Source organism: Siphateles boraxobius, unplaced genomic scaffold (genome assembly GCF_051911475.1).
Source record: "Siphateles boraxobius isolate OS27281-9 unplaced genomic scaffold, OSU_SipBor_1 7, whole genome shotgun sequence".
NCBI classification, from domain to species: Eukaryota; Metazoa; Chordata; class Actinopteri; order Cypriniformes; family Leuciscidae; genus Siphateles; species Siphateles boraxobius.
Window position 1 is genome coordinate 23,125,713 of NW_027509197.1, and position 18,378 is coordinate 23,144,090.

At 43.9% G+C, this 18,378-nt stretch overlaps 1 protein-coding gene and 1 long non-coding RNA gene across 2 annotated transcripts in view; one reads left to right on the plus strand and one right to left on the minus strand.

Annotated features, from left to right (window-relative positions):
• The window catches only part of LOC143723180 (uncharacterized), a 292,525-nt gene that overhangs the window by 245,241 nt on the left and 28,906 nt on the right, over window positions 1–18,378 (plus strand). The gene's annotated exons all lie outside the window — the stretch shown is intronic.
• The window catches only part of pth2ra (parathyroid hormone 2 receptor a), a 71,169-nt gene that overhangs the window by 14,750 nt on the left and 38,041 nt on the right, over window positions 1–18,378 (minus strand). The window contains exons 8-9 of the mRNA XM_077215177.1: window positions 7,002–7,062; window positions 1,576–1,642 (exon numbers count right to left, since the gene is read on the minus strand). Of these exons, the coding sequence (XP_077071292.1) occupies window positions 1,576–1,642; window positions 7,002–7,062 (128 nt within the window). The remainder of the gene's footprint in view (window positions 1–1,575; window positions 1,643–7,001; window positions 7,063–18,378) is intronic.

An 18,378-nucleotide genomic window follows, 5' to 3' on the forward strand; every position in this document is an offset into this window, starting at 1 on the left:
TGTGTGTGTGTGTGTGTGTGTGTGTGTGTGTGTGTGTGTGTGTGTGTGTGTGTGTGTGTGTGTGTGAGAAAATAAGTGTTAATGCTTGTGATTTTGTGTGATCTTATGGAATGTAAACATCTTGTGTGTGTGTACTGTATATGGTTAATGGATCATGGTCTCAGATGTCGGTAAATGTCTTATTTTCTTGCTTTTGTATTTTGTTGGAGATTATGATATAACTAGTCAACTTTGTTCTCTTTTCTCTTGTGTTTATTGATTTGATTTTGTGACAATTTGATGTTTAATTTGTAAACCTTTTAAGACTGGCATGGAAGGAGTGGTAACCACTATGGTCCAAGATAATGGGTACCCTTGTTCACTGAGTAATTTGAATCTAATTTTCTGTCACCTGAATGTACGTTTGTGGTGAAGTAAGTACATTAGTGTACGTTTGAAGTGTGTAATGAAGTGGAATTTGGGTCGGTTTGTTATTTCTCCTTGCAATTTGACATGTTATTCTTGATTGTCTTATTGGTTTGTTTATTTGTCTTTAATTCTGTCTTTATTTTGAAGCCAGATCCATTCATTGAGTGCTGAACTGTGTGTGTTCAGCACTTATTTTTCCCTATATAGTTATTCATAAATAAAGGAACAGTTTTTTAAAGTGTTACCGAGGACAGGAGTAATGGCTGCTGAAAATTCAGCTTTGCCATCAAAATACATTTCAAAATATATTAAAATATAAAGGTTATTTTAATATTTCACAATACTTAGTGTATTTCTGATCAAATGAATGCAGGCTTGTTAAGCATGAGAGGCTACTTTCAAAAAAACTAAAACAATCTTTGTAACTCCAAACTAGTGAAAATGCATATATAAATGTGTCACTGAAGGGGCCATTTTTGTTATTTTGGACTCAATTATAATTACAAAGGAGGTGGATCAACATTTCCTAGAAGGAACTTGACACCTGACCCCTCGTAACACCGACTACGCCACCCTGGGAATTTCACCCAGAGAAATAATGGTCTAATAAGGACACTCAGGTTCGTTCACAAGGATATAGCAGAGACGTGAATAAAAAGAAAATAACAAGAATACTTTACAAATTAAACATCAAATTGTCACAAAATCAAATCAATAAACTTCTTTATCTATTTGTGAATAAAGTATTAAATTTAACAGTGATGAATAAATCCCCAGTTTTTAAATGAACAGAATGAACTAGAACGGAGAACTTTAACGTGGGGACCCCCGCTGAGACACTTCAGTCTCTCTGACTGTGCCCATGTCTGAATCATGTTATCGCCTGCATCCAATAATTGACAAAACTGGAAGAAACACACACGCACACTCACATTGTAATTATGTGAATGTTCTTGCCAATTTTTCTGACATTCGCCTTCTTTGGCAAAGTTCTTTTCATCTTGTAGTGTTGAATAACAGAAAAGAGAAAAGTTAGGCTAAAGTTAGACAATTTCTCCCTCCTCAGAGTAAATTGCCTCAGTCTTTGAACTGTTTCCCGGGCTGCCGCTTCGTTCTCACGCCGTGTTTATTAAGGGACTGACAGTTTTTCACATCACTTTTACTCACCCCAATGGCTGTCAGAATGGGGACCTGGTAGATCCATTTGATGTTTCCTGCACTCAGCTCCCAGCATCTGCACCGATAAAGACAGATCCAATGATAAATGAACTGGCACACATATCGAAGGATATTTTAAAATGCATAGATCGAGTGGTAGATAGCTTTCCAGTCCCAGTTGCAGTGCTAACACATAATAATGATATACTGTACTTAACAGTATAGGCCCACTGTATAGATCAGAATGACACAGTTTAGTCTCTAGCTCTCCTTGAAGTCACTGACCCCCTCCTTCACTTTGAGCAAGCTCAGGCGCTTTATAAAACTCATTTCCATTTGTTTACCACCAATTTGTTACGCCATCCATAATCCAATTAGTAATGCATACTATGATGTGCAGCTGAATGGATAATCTACCGTGCATAGGATTTTGTCCATAAATAGGATATACAGTAAGTACTCAGAGGGTTGCTGATTGCATGGCAGTCTGGAGAGAAAAAATAATAAAGTCATAATAAACATTTGTTAATAATTACATTCATTATAACTTGAATTGATTTTTATTATCCTCGTTTAAATGACCTTTAGTGCCATAGACAGTTACTAAATATGGGTACTGGAGGCAGAGTATCATGTGATAGTCCACTATACTTTCATGTAAAAGAACAAAGAAAGGAGTAACAAGGACTAATTGAAATGAGACTGAGTCACTGCTTTTTATATAACAATAGTAAATAAAAGACTTTGATGCAGAAAGACATCAACAGGGAAACACTGGAGAACCATATTTGTGTACAAGGCAAACAAATGAGCAATGCTACCCATAATCACAGTAACAAAATGATCCCATCCTCGGACAACTGCTGGTAAATTCTCAACACTGTTGATCGGGAGAAACCCACAAGCCTTGCCTTTTCAGACCCAGCAATTTGGCCCTTGTCATAGTGGCTCAGATCTTTATTCCTGCCCATTACAAGAACTGATTGTTTGCTAACCATTTAATCTACCTGGACCTTAATATGTGGCCTTGTTAGGTGATGATCAGTGATATTCGCCTCACTGGTCAGTCATAATGTTTTGGCTCATCAGTGTATTAAATATTTGCAATATAGTTTTATATTATTTGTTGACTATATCCTGTAAAGTTAACAAATACTGTGAATATTTCTTAAGGTACTCATTTTTGAGAACCAGTTATTACACACTGTTTTAATGCATCAATTAAAAAAAGCAATTATCTTGCATTTTACCATCTTTAAAATGTTTTTAAAAAATATGCAGATAAATAAATGCTTATTAATTAGTATTGTTTATATAAATATTGTGTATACATATAAATAATAAAACAAATTTGTACTGAATTTTACTTCTTGCATTAAACAAGTTTAATCTCATTGGCAATGTTTCTGTTATAGGTCAAAATTATGTTTCTTTTGACAAAAAAAAAGAAAATCAAAATACATAAAATAGAGACGCATGTGGAATAATAAACACCCAGACAACATTTGTATTTACCAATTTGGCAGCCAGTGTGTTGTGATGCATTCAAGGTAAAAATTGTATCAGATTTTGTATTCCCTGATGACCTCTGCTTTGTTAGCGCAACCAGTTAAGCTTCAGAAATGCAGATCAAGACTTGAGAGTACCTATAATCTTCCTCACATTTGCTTTTCAGAGTGGAACATCTTATGGTTCTGTAGAAAGCCATTAACCCACCATCCCTCGGAACTGACAAATGTCAAGATACTTTACAGAGCTCTCACTTCTTGCCTTGCCAAAATGAGCATTTCATTTGTATTTTACTCAAGTGGGATAAAAGATCAGTGAGTCATTAAAATAGAAGCTATTTTTATCTTTAATAAGGAAGTTAATTCAAATAAATTAAAAGTTGATAAATTCTAATCCATCATACAGTATTGTCAGTCTAAAAAACCATTCAGCAATTTAAAAAGCAATCATTGCTATTGCTTTTATTATTGACACAATCAATTTTATATTGATTTACTGAAGAGCAGAATAAGATTACTGAAAATACTAGTAATTGTTTTTCGAACATTTGTTAATTTATAAAGTTTTATAAAGTGCAAGTGACAAAAAGAGCAAGAATTCTGAATATTTTCATTGTTTAATTCAATTATAGATTATTCAACAGATAGTTCCAGTCTAATAATACATTTGATTGGTGAAACAGTGTTCCATGAAGAAATTACTTTATATTTACTCAGCCAATGAAAATAGTTCCAAAAGAAACTAAGAAACACACAGACTGGAACTCAGTATGTACAGTAAATAGAGTGCTTCTTGCTCAATGGTGAGAGAGAAAAAACATCAACACTTTGCTGCTTCAGAAGCTCTCGGGTTATGACTGTAACCGTTGCTCCCTGAGAAGGGAACGAGACGATGCTTTGGGAATGCTTCTGTGTGACTGGGTCTGAAGTACGTGTGTGAAAACAGTCCAATGGCTAAACGGTACATCACAGGCAGTTGACGTCATTACCAGGAAGCATAAAAGCGTATCCGGAATGCCCGGCATTAGCTTCAAATAGCCAAAGCAAGTCGATCACATGATAACCCGAGATGTTCCCTTTCGAGGGAACTCGTGTTGTGTCAATTATGCTTTGGAAACGGAAATACTCAAACCATGATGCTTACAAGTGCCTGTCTGTGTGAATATTGCGAGCACAACTAATACATAAGAACTTGTGAATCTGGTCCAGGTCCAGGTTGTAGAACCTGTGAGCGGAGAGGACCAGCCCTCCACGTTGGAAACATCTTAAAGGGAAATTCCCAAAAGTAAGTAATTGGAGGCCGCCATACTGGCCAGAGACCTCTTAATCAAGAGAAATAGCTTTGACTATCCACTTGCTTACTGTAGGACACAGGAAGTCATTTCTTAGGCGATCCAAAGCAGAAAAAAATTGATCAGTTTACCTCTACAGGGCAGCTCTGTGTACATAAGCATCCAGCGCTCTCTTCAGCTTTTCCTGGTCCTGATCTATGAAGGGAGAAAGCCCATGCTTTTTGGTATTCAGCCTTAACCCCAACTTTTGCAGGTGGGTGAGAATGACATCTCGATACCGAACCACCATATGCTCAGATTGAGCTAGGATGAGCAAATCGTCTATATAAAATTCAACATGCGGAAGCCCAGGAACCTCAACGGAGCCAGAGACAATTCCACGCATTTTGTGAAAGTGCGGGGTGAAAGCTAGACCGAAGGGAAGACCCAGATACTGTGTCTGGTGAGGAAGGTATCGCTTGAATGCTGTCATCTGTTTCTTGGCCTCCTGACACCTCTCGACGACCTAGCTTCGCCGAAGAGGCCAGGAGGCAAGAGCATCAAGCAGAAAAGCTATGTCTTTTCTTTGATATCAGAAAGACTTAGCCAGAGATGCCTTTCCATGACCACCAGGGCTACCATAGACGGACGACACCTCTGGCCATCTTCTTAGTGGCCTGGAGAGACAAATCTGTGGCCCGACACAGTTCTTGAATACCATCGGGCCCCACCCCCTCGCCTTCATCAAGGTCTCTCAGCAGGGCGGTCAACAGCCTGTCCTGGTGCCGTATACACTTTACCCACCAAAGCTAATGATCTTCTGAGTGGCTTAGTGGGTGGCATCGGGGCCTTCAGGGACGATGTCGTACTACATACTCTTTCAACCCCCTCATATCAGAATATACATAGACTTGGGCGCTGAAAACACGGAAGAGAATGGTTTATTCTACAAACTTGAAACTTATTTATGGAGGTCGGGAAAAAAATGGAAGGCCCCGGGAAGGAGGTAATGATTTTGGGGAAAGAAAGTGCTCGTCCAGTTTTCTTTTCAGACGAGAGCTTTGCTTCTCGGCCGGCCAGTAGATGTTTAACTTTGACATGGCAAGAGTTATCACCTCCACCAGCTCCTCATTTGCAGGGGACAGAAGTGACGAGTCTTTAATATTTCCTGCCTCGATCCTCAGCACATCCACCTCCTCAGAACTAGACAGCTGAAGCACCGGGCTCTCTCCCCAGGCGGAAGAAGCCACAGCATCTGATTCCAGCGAGAGAGTGCTGGATTTCTCGAGGTGAAGGCAGAGCCCTTCTCTAACCACTCCGCGAGATCCATTTGTAAACCCCACGATCTCCACCTCCGTACTGCCTCAGCAGTGATGCCAGAACCACGGGGAACGTGAAGCTCAACACTCTCCTCGAACACTGACAGGCTGGAGCGGTGCGTGCGAAGCGGTAGAATCTCGCAGTGCTCACAATCAGCTCCCTGCTAATGGATTAAAGTTCTTTTGTTTGCCTCGTTCTTTGTCAGATCTTCTCCTGTATGTGCCGCCCAAACAGTTAGGAAGATATAATAATAATAATGATAATAATAATAATAAAGCTCGTGTATAATGTTAATATCATTCCAATAAACCGTATTACAAAATATAAATTTCAGAATTTGTGAAATTTTCCAATAATTTTAAATGTTGATTTAATATTATACCATATGACCCCCTCTAAACATAACATGCAGTGTGACTTTTTTTGAGATACAATAAAGATAAATACACAATCTGTGATAAGCTAAACTAGGCCACCTTAACAACACAAGTAAAAAGAGAAACACCACAGCTAAAACAAAGCCTTATGTTTATAAAGAATGTTCTCCCCAGAGAAGCAGCAAGTTGTTGCTTGAAGACATTTGCTTTTGTACCATGACTAATAGCCTGTAAGCTCCAAGAATACAAATTGTGCTCTTGATGGTAGTGAGAATGGCATTCAGCAAGAGTTTGGAAATAAAACAGGGAAAAGAGCATGCCTCTAATGCCCTTTATGGCACAGTCTTACATCAATCTGACATGAAAACACTACTTAATTTATATGATCTGGTGATAAATAACTCAAACATGGAAGTGGCTATATATAACATAAAAACACAAACATTTACAGATCGAAGAGAAGTACTAACTGATCAAATTAGTTCACTATAACAAGAAAATGTAACGTGCATTGGAAATATAACGTGCGTTGTCACGTCATCAATGAGCCATCAATAAATTTTATATTCATTGTGTTGTTGATAATTTAAAATTAAACAATACCATGATCATTTTAATGCACTTTAATTTAGCTGGTTCAATTTATTAGACTAATAATAAATAAAAAATGAATGCAATATTTTTTCCCCTGGCATTAAACTTTTTGAATCTAGCAGGGCTGTTTCAAATGGTGGTAACTCTGATTAAAAAATAATAACTCCATAAATATCAAAAAGCTAAAAAAAAAAAAGAAGAGAGAGAGATATTTTGAGCTCTCTCACCAAGCCTTTTACTTTTTTTACCCACAGTATTTTTCATAAACAGTGCCATATGAAGGCCCTAGATATTGTCTGCCATCATTTCTACAAAAATGTTTAGGACAAGAGGACAAGTCTATTAGAGAGAACACATGAAATCACCTTGCATCCGCCAGCGTTGCCCTGACAACTGCCCATGCAGCAACAAAAAGAGCAGGAACACCTGAAATGAAACACAGGGGGGGGGAGTATTTCAAGGAAGGAACTGCTGGTAAACATTTTCCTATAATTGAAAACGATGGTAAAGATAGTGGTTAGGTTATATTATATATTTTTTTATGATATTATAATGTCACAGTCAAACATTTTCATAATTTGAAAAATGTGCTTCTGTTCACCATTTTGCAAATACATATTTAGAGTAAAGTGCGTAAAGTAATTTGAGAACTTATACTTTACTTACATTGCATCCCTTCATATTATGTGGACTATCCAAACAAGACTGCAACAGTACTTTGTTTTCCTTATTTAGCATGCATTGAGGTAAACATAAAATGTTAAAATATCTTAAGATATTTGGGGACGCACTGAAGCATGACCCAGATTTAATGCCTTCCCAAAGGTTCAGGAGCACCTGCGGAGGCTTGCACTCATAGATGGATATCCTGTAGAGTAATACTGATGAAAAATTCCGCTTGTTTACTTATTGCCATAGAATTTTTTTACATTCTGAACACTGGACAGAAGAGCATCTGTTCTGTCTGGTATGTAGGAAACTTGATTGAATATTTGGTTTCTGACAAAATTGCTATTATTATGTTTTTCACTTTGAGTGGTTTGTCTCGATTCACAATCAGCCTTTGAAATTGAAAGCTGGTCAATATAGTGTTGGAGGTTTCACGCCTATACATGCGGCCTGGTGGCCAAACTTCATTGATTTTACATTCCATCAGCAGAGTGTGAAGGTTGAATTAGCAGAGCAATAGCACAGTTACATAAAATATTGCAATCCCCACAACATAATGGGAGACATATCAGAGTTGAAAAGAGGATAAATTGTTAGTGCGCGGAGCTCCACAGGGTCAGTATTCATGGTCGGGCTGCTATAGCCAATCCTTTGGTCACTCGTGCCAATGCCAAATGTACATTTCATTGATGCCAACAGTGCAAATCTTGACCTGTGGACTATCTGAAACGTGTACACTGTTAGGCAGTAGTCGCTACAAGTAGTGAGCAGGGTCGCTGTTTTCTGAATCAAATAGCTTTTCAGTATTGTTTTTAATCAAGTAGTGCGGTAGCGTCCACACTAGCTACATTTTCCCAAGCTTGTCTGAAGCTCAAGCTCAAATTGAAAATACAACTGCTAAGAATCACTGATGCTGATTAGTAAGTAATGGTGACTTTTTGTTCTTCGTGTTTTACGGCGGTTGGCAACCGTAGGGCCATATGATTTCATTCCTGCGATGCGGAAAACACGGACGGAATCACGGAATCCAGGCATAAAAACGGAATTTACTGTATAATGCGGAATTTGTGATGAAAAGTAGGTCAGTATAAAATTTCGATAGTGTCTTTAAATATTAAACCACATAAAGACTATATTTAAATAGGAATCATGCATGTTCTGCGTGTCTCTGAATGAATGGAGCAGACGCGCGGTTTCATTTAGTCTACTACACACACTGAGGCACGCCTGACACTCGCGATGTTTTCAATTTTCAGCCTACATGAGGACATTAATGCATGAACTTTATCTACACAGCCGCTCTGAGAGTCTCTTCAGCAGCATTTTAGCTTGATTTGAGAAAAACTATTGTCATATCATATAAAAACACAGAGAGACTCAAAGGTCTACACGGCGACCAAAATGTCTTACATTTTAAATTACAATTTAATTAAACCTAATAAACTTAAACTTAACTTAAACTTAATTAAAATCTAATTTAAAAAAGAAAAAAAAAGAAAAAAATAAACGTGAATTTGGTAAAAAAAAAAAAAAAACACATTTCATAATGCCCTAAACAAATTTATTTAAAAAAAAATTAAAACAGAAAAAACAGAATATATAAAAATTACAACTGAAAAAAACTGAATGTGGATTGTGGGAAATAATAAAACGGATTTCATAGGGCCCTACAACCAGCTTTTTGGTGCATTACCACCACCTTCTCGAACATCACGTACCAATCTCAATCCTTGGGCTGATACGTGAGAAATTTACTTAATGGAAAGATGCACACACTCTCGACACCTGGTTTTGTTATAGTTTTATAGAGTAATATGGTTCTATATAGTTATGTTTTTTTTTTGTTGCCAAATTGGTTTGGAACAGTTGTTGAATAAACAATTGAACAGACAAATTATGCCTGCATGCCTATCTGTTTGACTGACAGTTTTATTGATCACTGAGATAGCATTGACTTGAATCTGGACTTGAAGTTTCCCACATTCATGGGAGTTACGGTGTGGAGAAGCCCCAACGAGGCTTGACCCCCACCCTTACAAAAAAAATGTAGCCAACACTTCAAGTTCATTTTATTAAGTATACTTAAAGTTCAAGTATATTTTTATATATACTTTGTATAAGTATACTTATATCAATGAACTAGAAGTATTCTTCTAAGTGTACTGTTTTAAAACTACTTGGGACTAAATTGGCCCACTTTTTAGAGTATAAAAGTATACATTTAAGTATGCTTTAAGTGTAACAGTAGTAAACTTTAAGTACACAACTAGCTTTCAACTAAGTTTTTCATTTGTACTGCAACTATACAACAAGAGAACTTATTTGTATACTGATAGTTTACTAGTTAAAAACTTGATCAAAACATAGATGGAATAGATCGAGTCCATCAGCACCCCCAAAGCTTCACACTTCCTGACATCGACATTTCATTCTGTAACCTTGGGCAGTTTTGATATGCTTTTTGCAGTTTAATGTGTGATGATCGTGTTATTTTACATTTTTGTAAGCAATCTTAAAATCCTGAAAATTCAGTCAATGGTGGGGAAAGAGTGAAGTAGATTTGAAGTACATTCTTGTATGTACACTACCAATGTACTCAGAATTCAGATTTCAGATACACAGAACTAGGAACATATCTGTTTTCTTTATAAATTATTTTTTGATTGTGACCCAGCCACTGTTCTGAGAGAGGAATGACTCAAAATCCCTCTGGCCACTGTGAAGGACTTGTATCTGTCATTAATGAAAGTTAGCAGCCAGTATGTGGTGTGGCCACCAGCTGCTTTAAAGCTATAGTAATTTTTTCGCAGCTAGGGGTAGATAACCTCTTACAATAACGAAGGCGTAGGTTGATGACGCTAAGCGGAATTATGGAACTTGTCGTCATGCTGATGGATCTAATAATGTTTATGGCTGAGTGAATGCATTAATGTTCTTAACATGACTGTGGTATGAAGCAGGGCGCAATTGCTAACGAGAGACAGATCCCGTGGATATAAAGGAATAAGGACATTTCATTCTACCAAACTACCCGCATGATGCCGACTGATGTCGAGCATAGAAAATATCGATACTCAAGTAAAAATATCGATACTACAGTGTTTTTTACCCATTATTTTGTTTATTTGACAAGAAATGTAATGCGTACAATATTTGTTGAAATGGATGAATAACCTATGTTAGTGAATAATTGTGTAGTAGAACGATACTCGGTTACTAACGTAACCTCGGTTCTCTCTAGAGAGGGAACGAGTATTGCGTAAGTTTAGCTTACGCTACGGGGGAAAGATTCATCTTCTCGAGATACTGAAGCCAAAAATTATCCTTAATTTTGTATAACTTGTCAACGCAGTGCAGCAGCTAGCAGACCTAGAGCAGGCCATCTCGCGTGCTCATTGGCTGCCCTGTGGGCAACTGCTGCAGCCTACCAGTGCGCCCGGCATGACGTCACGCCCAATGAGGGGCGCCCGCGCCTTTATAGCGTCACAGCCCGCCAGATAGGCGTGGCTTAGCATATAAAATAGGGGCTGTAGGCTGAATTCTCTGGTTTTTCGACGACTGAAGCGAAGTCGCTCGTGGCGCGAGCACGGCCGGTTACGCAATACTCGTTCCCTCTCTAGAGAGAACCGAGGTTACGTTAGTAACCGAGTATCGTTCTCTTACGAGAGGTTCTCTCGTATTGCGTAAGTTTAGCTTACGCTACGGGAACACTTTGTCAACGCCGTGCGCGCCAAGCATCCACATGAGAACCCCGAGCTTGAGGGGAACCCCATAAGTGGAAAAAATAAGGTGGCCAGCCACGCGGGCCATCACTTGTACATAAGCACACATAGGGAATACAGAGCAGCGCGCCGGTCTGTATAGTCATATGGCACATACCCTACTAGTGCAGCTCAACCAGGAGAGCTGAGTCATGAACGTGATCTAAGCAGGAGATCTGGGCAGAATACACCTCTTTTTCAAACTGACAATAGTTTAGCCTGCAAGGCAGGAACTTCTAGGTTATAAAACCTGACAAAGGTAGACGGGGAGCCCCAGCCCGCCGCTACACATATGTCATGGATAGAAATTCCACTGGACCATGCCCACGACGAGGCCACACCTCTCGTGGAATGAGCCCTGATGCCCAGAGGGCATTGCAGACCTTTTGACGCGTAAGCTGCCGCTATAGCGTCCACTATCCATCTGGACAGGCTCTGTTTCGAGGAGGCAAGCCCCTTGGCGCGCCCACCAAACGAAACGAAAAGCTGTTCCGAACGCCTGAAGGAGGCGGAGCGCGTAATGTAAAACCTCAGCGCTCTGACAGGGCAGAGGAGATTCACATCACTTTCGCTGTCAGATGTTGGGAGAGCTGACAGCGAAATAACTTGCGCTCTGAATGGAGCGCCCATCACTTTAGGGACATAACCATGTCTAGGTCTGAGGATGACTTTAGAGTCATTTGGTCCGAACTCAAGACACGACGCGCTGACAGACAGCGCGTGCAGATCCCCTACACGTTTTACTGACGACAGTGCAGTCAGAAAAACGGTCTTTAGTGATGGATATTTCAACTCCACGGAGTCTAGTGGTTCAAATGGAAAAGCTTTCAGGGCCTCGAGGACCAGTGAAAGATCCCACATGGGAACCAACGGGGGGCGCGGCGGATTCATCCTTCTAGCTCCTCTAAGGAAGCGGATGACCAACTCATGTCTTCCCAGTGACTGGCCGTGCGTCGATTCCGCGAATGCTGCTACGGCCGCCACGTATACTTTGAGCGTGGATGGGGATCTTCCCTTATCCAACAGCTCTTGCAGGAAGGTGAGCAGATGCGCCACCCCGCATGTCCGCGGGTCCAGACCTATGTCGGTGCACCATCCAGAGAACACCGACCATTTAGACGCGTAGAGCCTTCTCGTGGAAGGGGCTCTAGACTGCGTGATCGTGTTCATCACTCCTTCTGGCAGGGCAACGAGTACCCGTTGATCAACCATGCATGCAGAGACCAGCGCTCTGGATGGGGATGCCAGATCGTGCCGCGAGCTTGAGAGAGGAGATCTGGCCTCACCGGAATCGGCCACGGAGCTGTATGTGACAGCCGTGCCAGTTCCGGGAACCAAGTCTGATTCTCCCAACGCGGGGCTATGAGGAGCACCGAGTGGCGCGTTTCCCTGATCCTCTTGATCACCTGTGGCAACAGAGAGACCGGAGGGAAAGCATATAGCGGGAGGCTGGGCCAAACCTGGGCCAGCGCGTCCTCGTCCTTCGAGAAGAACGTCGGGCACTGAGCGTTGTCTTTTGACGCAAACAGGTCGACTTCCGCTCTGCCGAATAGGCGCCACAGTTTCTGGACCGTTTGGGGGTGCAGGGACCATTCCCCTGGGGGAACATTGTCCCTGGACAGTCTGTCTGGGCCGTCGTTCAAATGGCCAGGCACATGCGCCGCCCTCAGCGAGCGCAGGTTCGTCTGTGACCAAATAAGGAGGCGTTCCGCCAGATTGCAGAGATTTCTGGATCTGACACCGCCCTGACGGTTTACATAGGATACCACAGATGTGTTGTCCGAGCGGACAAGAACATGCTGGCCCTGTATGAACGGGAGGAAGCACTTCAGCGCGTTCTCGACCGCTATCATTTCCAGACAGTTTATGTGAAAACCCTTCTCCTGGTCTGACCACTGGCCAAAGGCCGGTCTGCCCTCGAACAGCACGCCCCAACCCGAGTTGGACGCGTCTGTCGAGATGACCTTCCGATAAGAGATGGTTCCCATCATTACTCCCTGCTGGTACCAGTCGGCCACTAACCAGGGCTGCAGAGCTGTTATGCAGGTCTGAGTCACTCTGATTTTCTGGCCGCCAGACACCCAGGCTCGGCGAGGCGCGCGAGCGTTCAACCAGCGTTGGAGCGGGCGCATGCGCAGTAGGCCCAGCTGGAGCACCACTGCAGCTGATGCCATACAGCCCAACATCCTTTGAAATGTTTTCAAAGGGAGAAAGCTGCCCTTCTGGAAAGATGCGGCTATGTGGCGAACACGGCGCGCGCGCTGTGTCGATAAACGAGCCGTCATGGTCACCGAGTCCAGTTCTATTCCTAAAAAGGAAATTGACTGGCTGGGCAGTAATGAGCTCTTGGTCCAGTTGACCGTGAGACCCAAGCTTTCCAGATGACTGAGAAGCACTGTTCTGTGAGATAGTAGTTCTGTCTCTGATTGTGCCAATATCAGCCAATTGTCCAGATAGTTCATTATGCGCAGCCCCTGACTTCTCAGGGGGGCGAGCGCCGCGTCCATGCACTTTGTAAATGTACGGGGTGCCAGGGACAGGCCGAACGGCAGGACGGTGTATTGATATGCCTGACCGTCGAAGGCGAATCTCAAAAATTGCCTGTGACGGGGTACTATCTGAATCTGAAAATAGGCATCCTTCAGATCTAGAGAGATAAACCAGTCCCTCGGGCGAACGTGCGCGAGGATTTTCCTGGGTGTAAGCATTTTGAACGGTCTTTTTGCAAGCACTTTGTTCAAATATCTCAGATCTAGGATAGGTCTGAAGGCTCCGTCCTTCTTGGGTACGAGAAAATATCGGCTGTAAAAACCTGACTCGCTCAGAGAAGGCGGCACCTTTTCTATAGCCCCTTTGCACAGCAGCTTTGCTATTTCTGCGTGAAGTAGGTGTGCTACTTCCGCATTCACTGTCGTCGCGGTCCGGGCTTGAAAGCGCGGGGAACGGCGAATGAATTGAAGTGCATAGCCCTGCTTTATTGTGCTCAACACCCATTCTGAAATCCCTGGGATAGTTTCCCACGCAGCTATGTGAGCCGCCAGGGGGCGAATGGCCTCCGGGTTCAGACCGCCGCCATTTGTGGGCTTGTGAAACTGAACCGGAGCCGAGAGCGCGGCGCGCGCGCTCTCGGTTCTGGGCAATGGCCGCTCGCTGACCGCCGAGACCGGCTGACTTATGTGAGATGTCCCGATCATAAGGGATGGGGAACATACTTTTACCACACTTTGAAGCGCGAGCAGCGCTCTGGGCGGGAGAGCTCTCTGTAAGCGTGAGCGCGCGCACGCGGGCACGAGACTTACAACTGTATCTGACGCCCCGATCATAGTAGATGGGGAGCGCTTTATTAACGCCCTGTGTTTTGTGATAACACTTAAACGCACAGGCGGGGCCCGGGGGGAGGTTTGTGTTAGCAAGCGTGAGCGCTCTCTGGCGGGCACGAGACTTACGTTCATAACCTGCTTCTTTGATCGTGTAACAGAGCGGGCAGATAGTGGGCACAGACCTGTGGACACATTTCTTACATTCAACACTCGAGCGGCTTTTCTGCGCTTTATGAGAGTGTGCTCTGTGAGTGACACGGGGTTTGGAGTGCTTATGTGTAGGGGTGAACACTGGGGCGTGGGCACATTCACTACACTTAAAACACTGACGGCGTGAGCCGGACCAGACATTATACTCTTTTTGAGAATTCTCTGGGTCGCCGTGAAAACGGCGTTTGTGTGCAGGCGAGAGGGTGAATAAACCGGCTCGTTGGCTGCTAGTTGAACCACTGCAGTAGCCTGTTCGAAGGGGACTGACAGGGAAATGAACTTTGACGGCGGTCCGGCCGCAGCGGGACACGCGCGTCTTTTCTCTCTCGCTGTTAGGAGGGCTTCGCGTGCTCAGACTTCAGCGTGAGTCTCTGCCGAGGCCCTCTGGGGGGCGGCGGTCTGCGACGGCTGTCTGAGCGCGATCTAGGGCGGCCGCCCTGACGTCGCTGCGAAGGCTGATGCTGAGGCTGTGCTGGACGCTGGGTGCTGGTTCGCACAGGAGGCTGGCTTTGTCTCTCGCGAGAGCGGCCTGTAGCGGAACTCGAGCGTCGCGGCAGGAAGAGGTTCATAGCCTGCGTGGTCTTTTGCACCATAAAGAAGCGGTCAACGATCCCGTTCACCGCTGGGCCGAAGAGACCAGTGGGGGAAAGCGGCGCGTTTAGAAAGGTGGCTCGCTCAGTTTCCCTCATATCCGCGAGCGTTAACCAGAGGTGCCTCTCCGTCACGGTTAACGCGGCCATGGCTCGTCCGATGGCTTGGGCTGCGGCTTTGGTGGCGCGGAGAGAGAGATCCGTAGCGCTTCTCAAATCCGTAACCGCAGCTGGGTCCCGGCCCTTCTCATCCCATTCACGGAGGAGGTCGGCTTGCAGGATCTGAAGCACAACCATCGAGTGTAGAGCAGACGCGGCCTGGCCGGAGGCGGTATAAGCGCGGCCGACCAAGGCGGAAGTGGCTCTGCAGGCTTTAGACGGGAGGGCTGACCGTGACCGCCATCTCGCGGAGGGCGGGCAAAGGTGCGCTGCGACCGCCTCTTCCACAGGGGGAATCGCTGTGTACCCTTTCTCGGCGGCGCCGTCCATTCGGGAGAGCGACGCGGAGGGCTGTGACTGAAGTCTAGCAGAAAACGGTGAATTCCACGACTTCGTCAGCTCCGCATGAAGTTCCGGCAGGAATGGAGCGGGCCTGGTTTCTGAAACTGCGCGGCGGCGACTTTGAAGGAAGCAGCCGTCGAGCCTGTTCGGCGCGGGTTCCTTCAGCAGCGACCACTCGAGCCCGAGACGGTCAACCGCTTGCGTCAGCAGGCGCATAAGTTCCGCGTCAGCTCCAGCGCGGGTACGGGCGGATTCCTGGATTGACGAGGAGGCGGAGTGAAGCGACCATTCCTCGCTGTCTGATGCCAGGATAGAGCAGCAGTCTTTTGTGACATGTCCCACGGACTCATCCTCCGAAGTGACGGCAGTGAGGCTCGTAAGCGGCAGCTGCGCGTCGGTGAGGAGAGGTTGGGAAGGCGAGAGCGAGGCTCGAGGGAGGTTCTCCGGCGAGCGCGTCGCTGTGGCCACAGGTTCCGGCTGTCTCAGGGAACGGCGCTTCTTTCTGCGCGGTCCCACAGGAGGCGGAGTGACCGCTGTGGTGTTGAATGCTTCGAGTCGAGCCCGCAGGGTCGACAGCGGAAGCTCCTCACAGAGCTCGCAGCCCCCGGACGCGAGGGCGAGCTCTGCGTGTTCTAGGCCCAGGCAGAGAGCGCAGATCAGGTGGCGGTCTCCGGCGCTGAGCGGGGCATTACACGAGCCGCAGGAAGTGCGAGGCATCTTTAAAAAGACGCTCGCTGCTCTTTTAGAATAATAGCAAAAAAGGATACGTCGCCGGATAGCGTAGCTCGCACGGATGGCTGAAGTTGGCGAAGACGGCCGGCTTCCTCAGCGCTGTCCTAGGCTGGCTGTTCGCTGTTCGACGGCGGCGGTGGCTTCTCTCAAATCCAGCGATGCGAAGAGCTCGCTGAAGAGTCGAAAAATCTGAGAATTCAGCCTACAGCCCCTATTTTATATGCTAAGCCACGCCTATCTGGCGGGCTGTGACGCTATAAAGGCGCGGGCGCCCCTCATTGGGGTGACGTCACGCCGGGCGCACTGGTAGGCTGCAGCAGTTGCCCGCAGGGCAGCCAATGAGCACGCGAGATGGCCTGCTCTAGGTCTGCTAGCTGCTGCACTGCGTTGACAAGTTATACAAAATTAAGGATAATTTTTGGCTTCAGTATCTCGAGAAGATGAATCTTTCCCCCGTAGCGTAAGCTAAACTTACGCAATACGAGAGAACCTCTCGTAAGAGAACTATTTTCCTGCTCATCTGAACACATGCAAATCCTCTCAGAACCAATCAATCACACAGAGCGTTCACACACTGCCAGCATTCAAACAGGGCTTCCTTTTCCTAAAAGTATCATAAGAAACCATTGATGCTTTTGGGAAACGCAGCCCAGAACAATGCTTAACAGAAGACAGAAAAACATCATATGTTTGAGTTATTTCACAATAAACAAATTGAAGTTGTAGCCTACATAGTCTGTGCAATTAAATTGTTTTAAGTTGAATGTTAAAAGTTCATACTGATGTTTTATTCTGTAACTAATTTTAATATAAAACATACACTGTCGGAATAAAAAAAGTTGAATTTGTTGGGTGCAACAGCCTGTTACTGGCAGTCCCTTAACATTACAGTGACCATAGTTCAACTAAGCCTATAATATTTTGTAGATATACATGGTTACCATTACAAGTTAACATTTTAACCATGTGTAAACAAAAAATATATTCTAATAAGTTATATATAATGTTAAGTGGGTATTATTACCCATTTTACTCTTAGCAATTCAATAATTTAAGAAATTTAAAAATTTAAAAGTTCAGTTTAGAGGTATGGCCTTGAAAGTATCGGTATCGTATTGGAAACAAAATAAGTGGTATCACCCATCCCTAGAAACAACAACAGCGTGAGGGTGCAGCTAGACATAACGCAGTTGTCCACGTCTGTTGCCATGGTTACTATGGCAGTACAAGTGGAAACTAGTGATAATGCGGATTTACATCATTGACAGGCGACAAGTGAACATGGACGAGCCATTATTTAAATTTGGAATTTCTCTGAAATTAAAAATCTTTGAAAACTTTTGGGATATTGTAAGTACACAACTGCAGGAAATATATCACACTGTGCAAGTGTTTTTTGGATATTTATTGCAAAAATTGTACATATTGTACCTTTAAGTGCTACAGTCAGTGCTTAATTTGAGCCGGAAAATGTTCCGGAAAATGTCAGATTTTGGATTTCTGAGTTCTGGTATTAGTTTTAAAACAACACGCCCATTAGCAAGTGCTTTACATGGTCACAGTGTGTGCACATGTGTGAGACAGAGCGAGCACGAGTTTATGCAGATGTATTTGGAGGTTAGGTTTTGCTATTGGCCCTCAAAATATTTTTGACCAATCAGCTTTCTTAAGTTTAAAATCACTCTCATTACTGCTTATTGTTTCAAAAGACAGTAACAATGATGGTCAGTGTCAGTTTCAGAGCCTTTAATTGTTGTTTTGGATAAGGCAATTATTAAGCACTGACTACAGTGAATCTCATCTTTATAGACTGAGTCAGATTTGACAGTTTTTGCTGTGAGACTCTTCCACCAAGGCACTTGCAAGTTCTTGAACATGTCTAGGGGAACATAATTACATCAGCTGCCTCCCTGTAGCACTGTCTTAGGCGTCTTACATTACGGACATTGCAGTTTATAG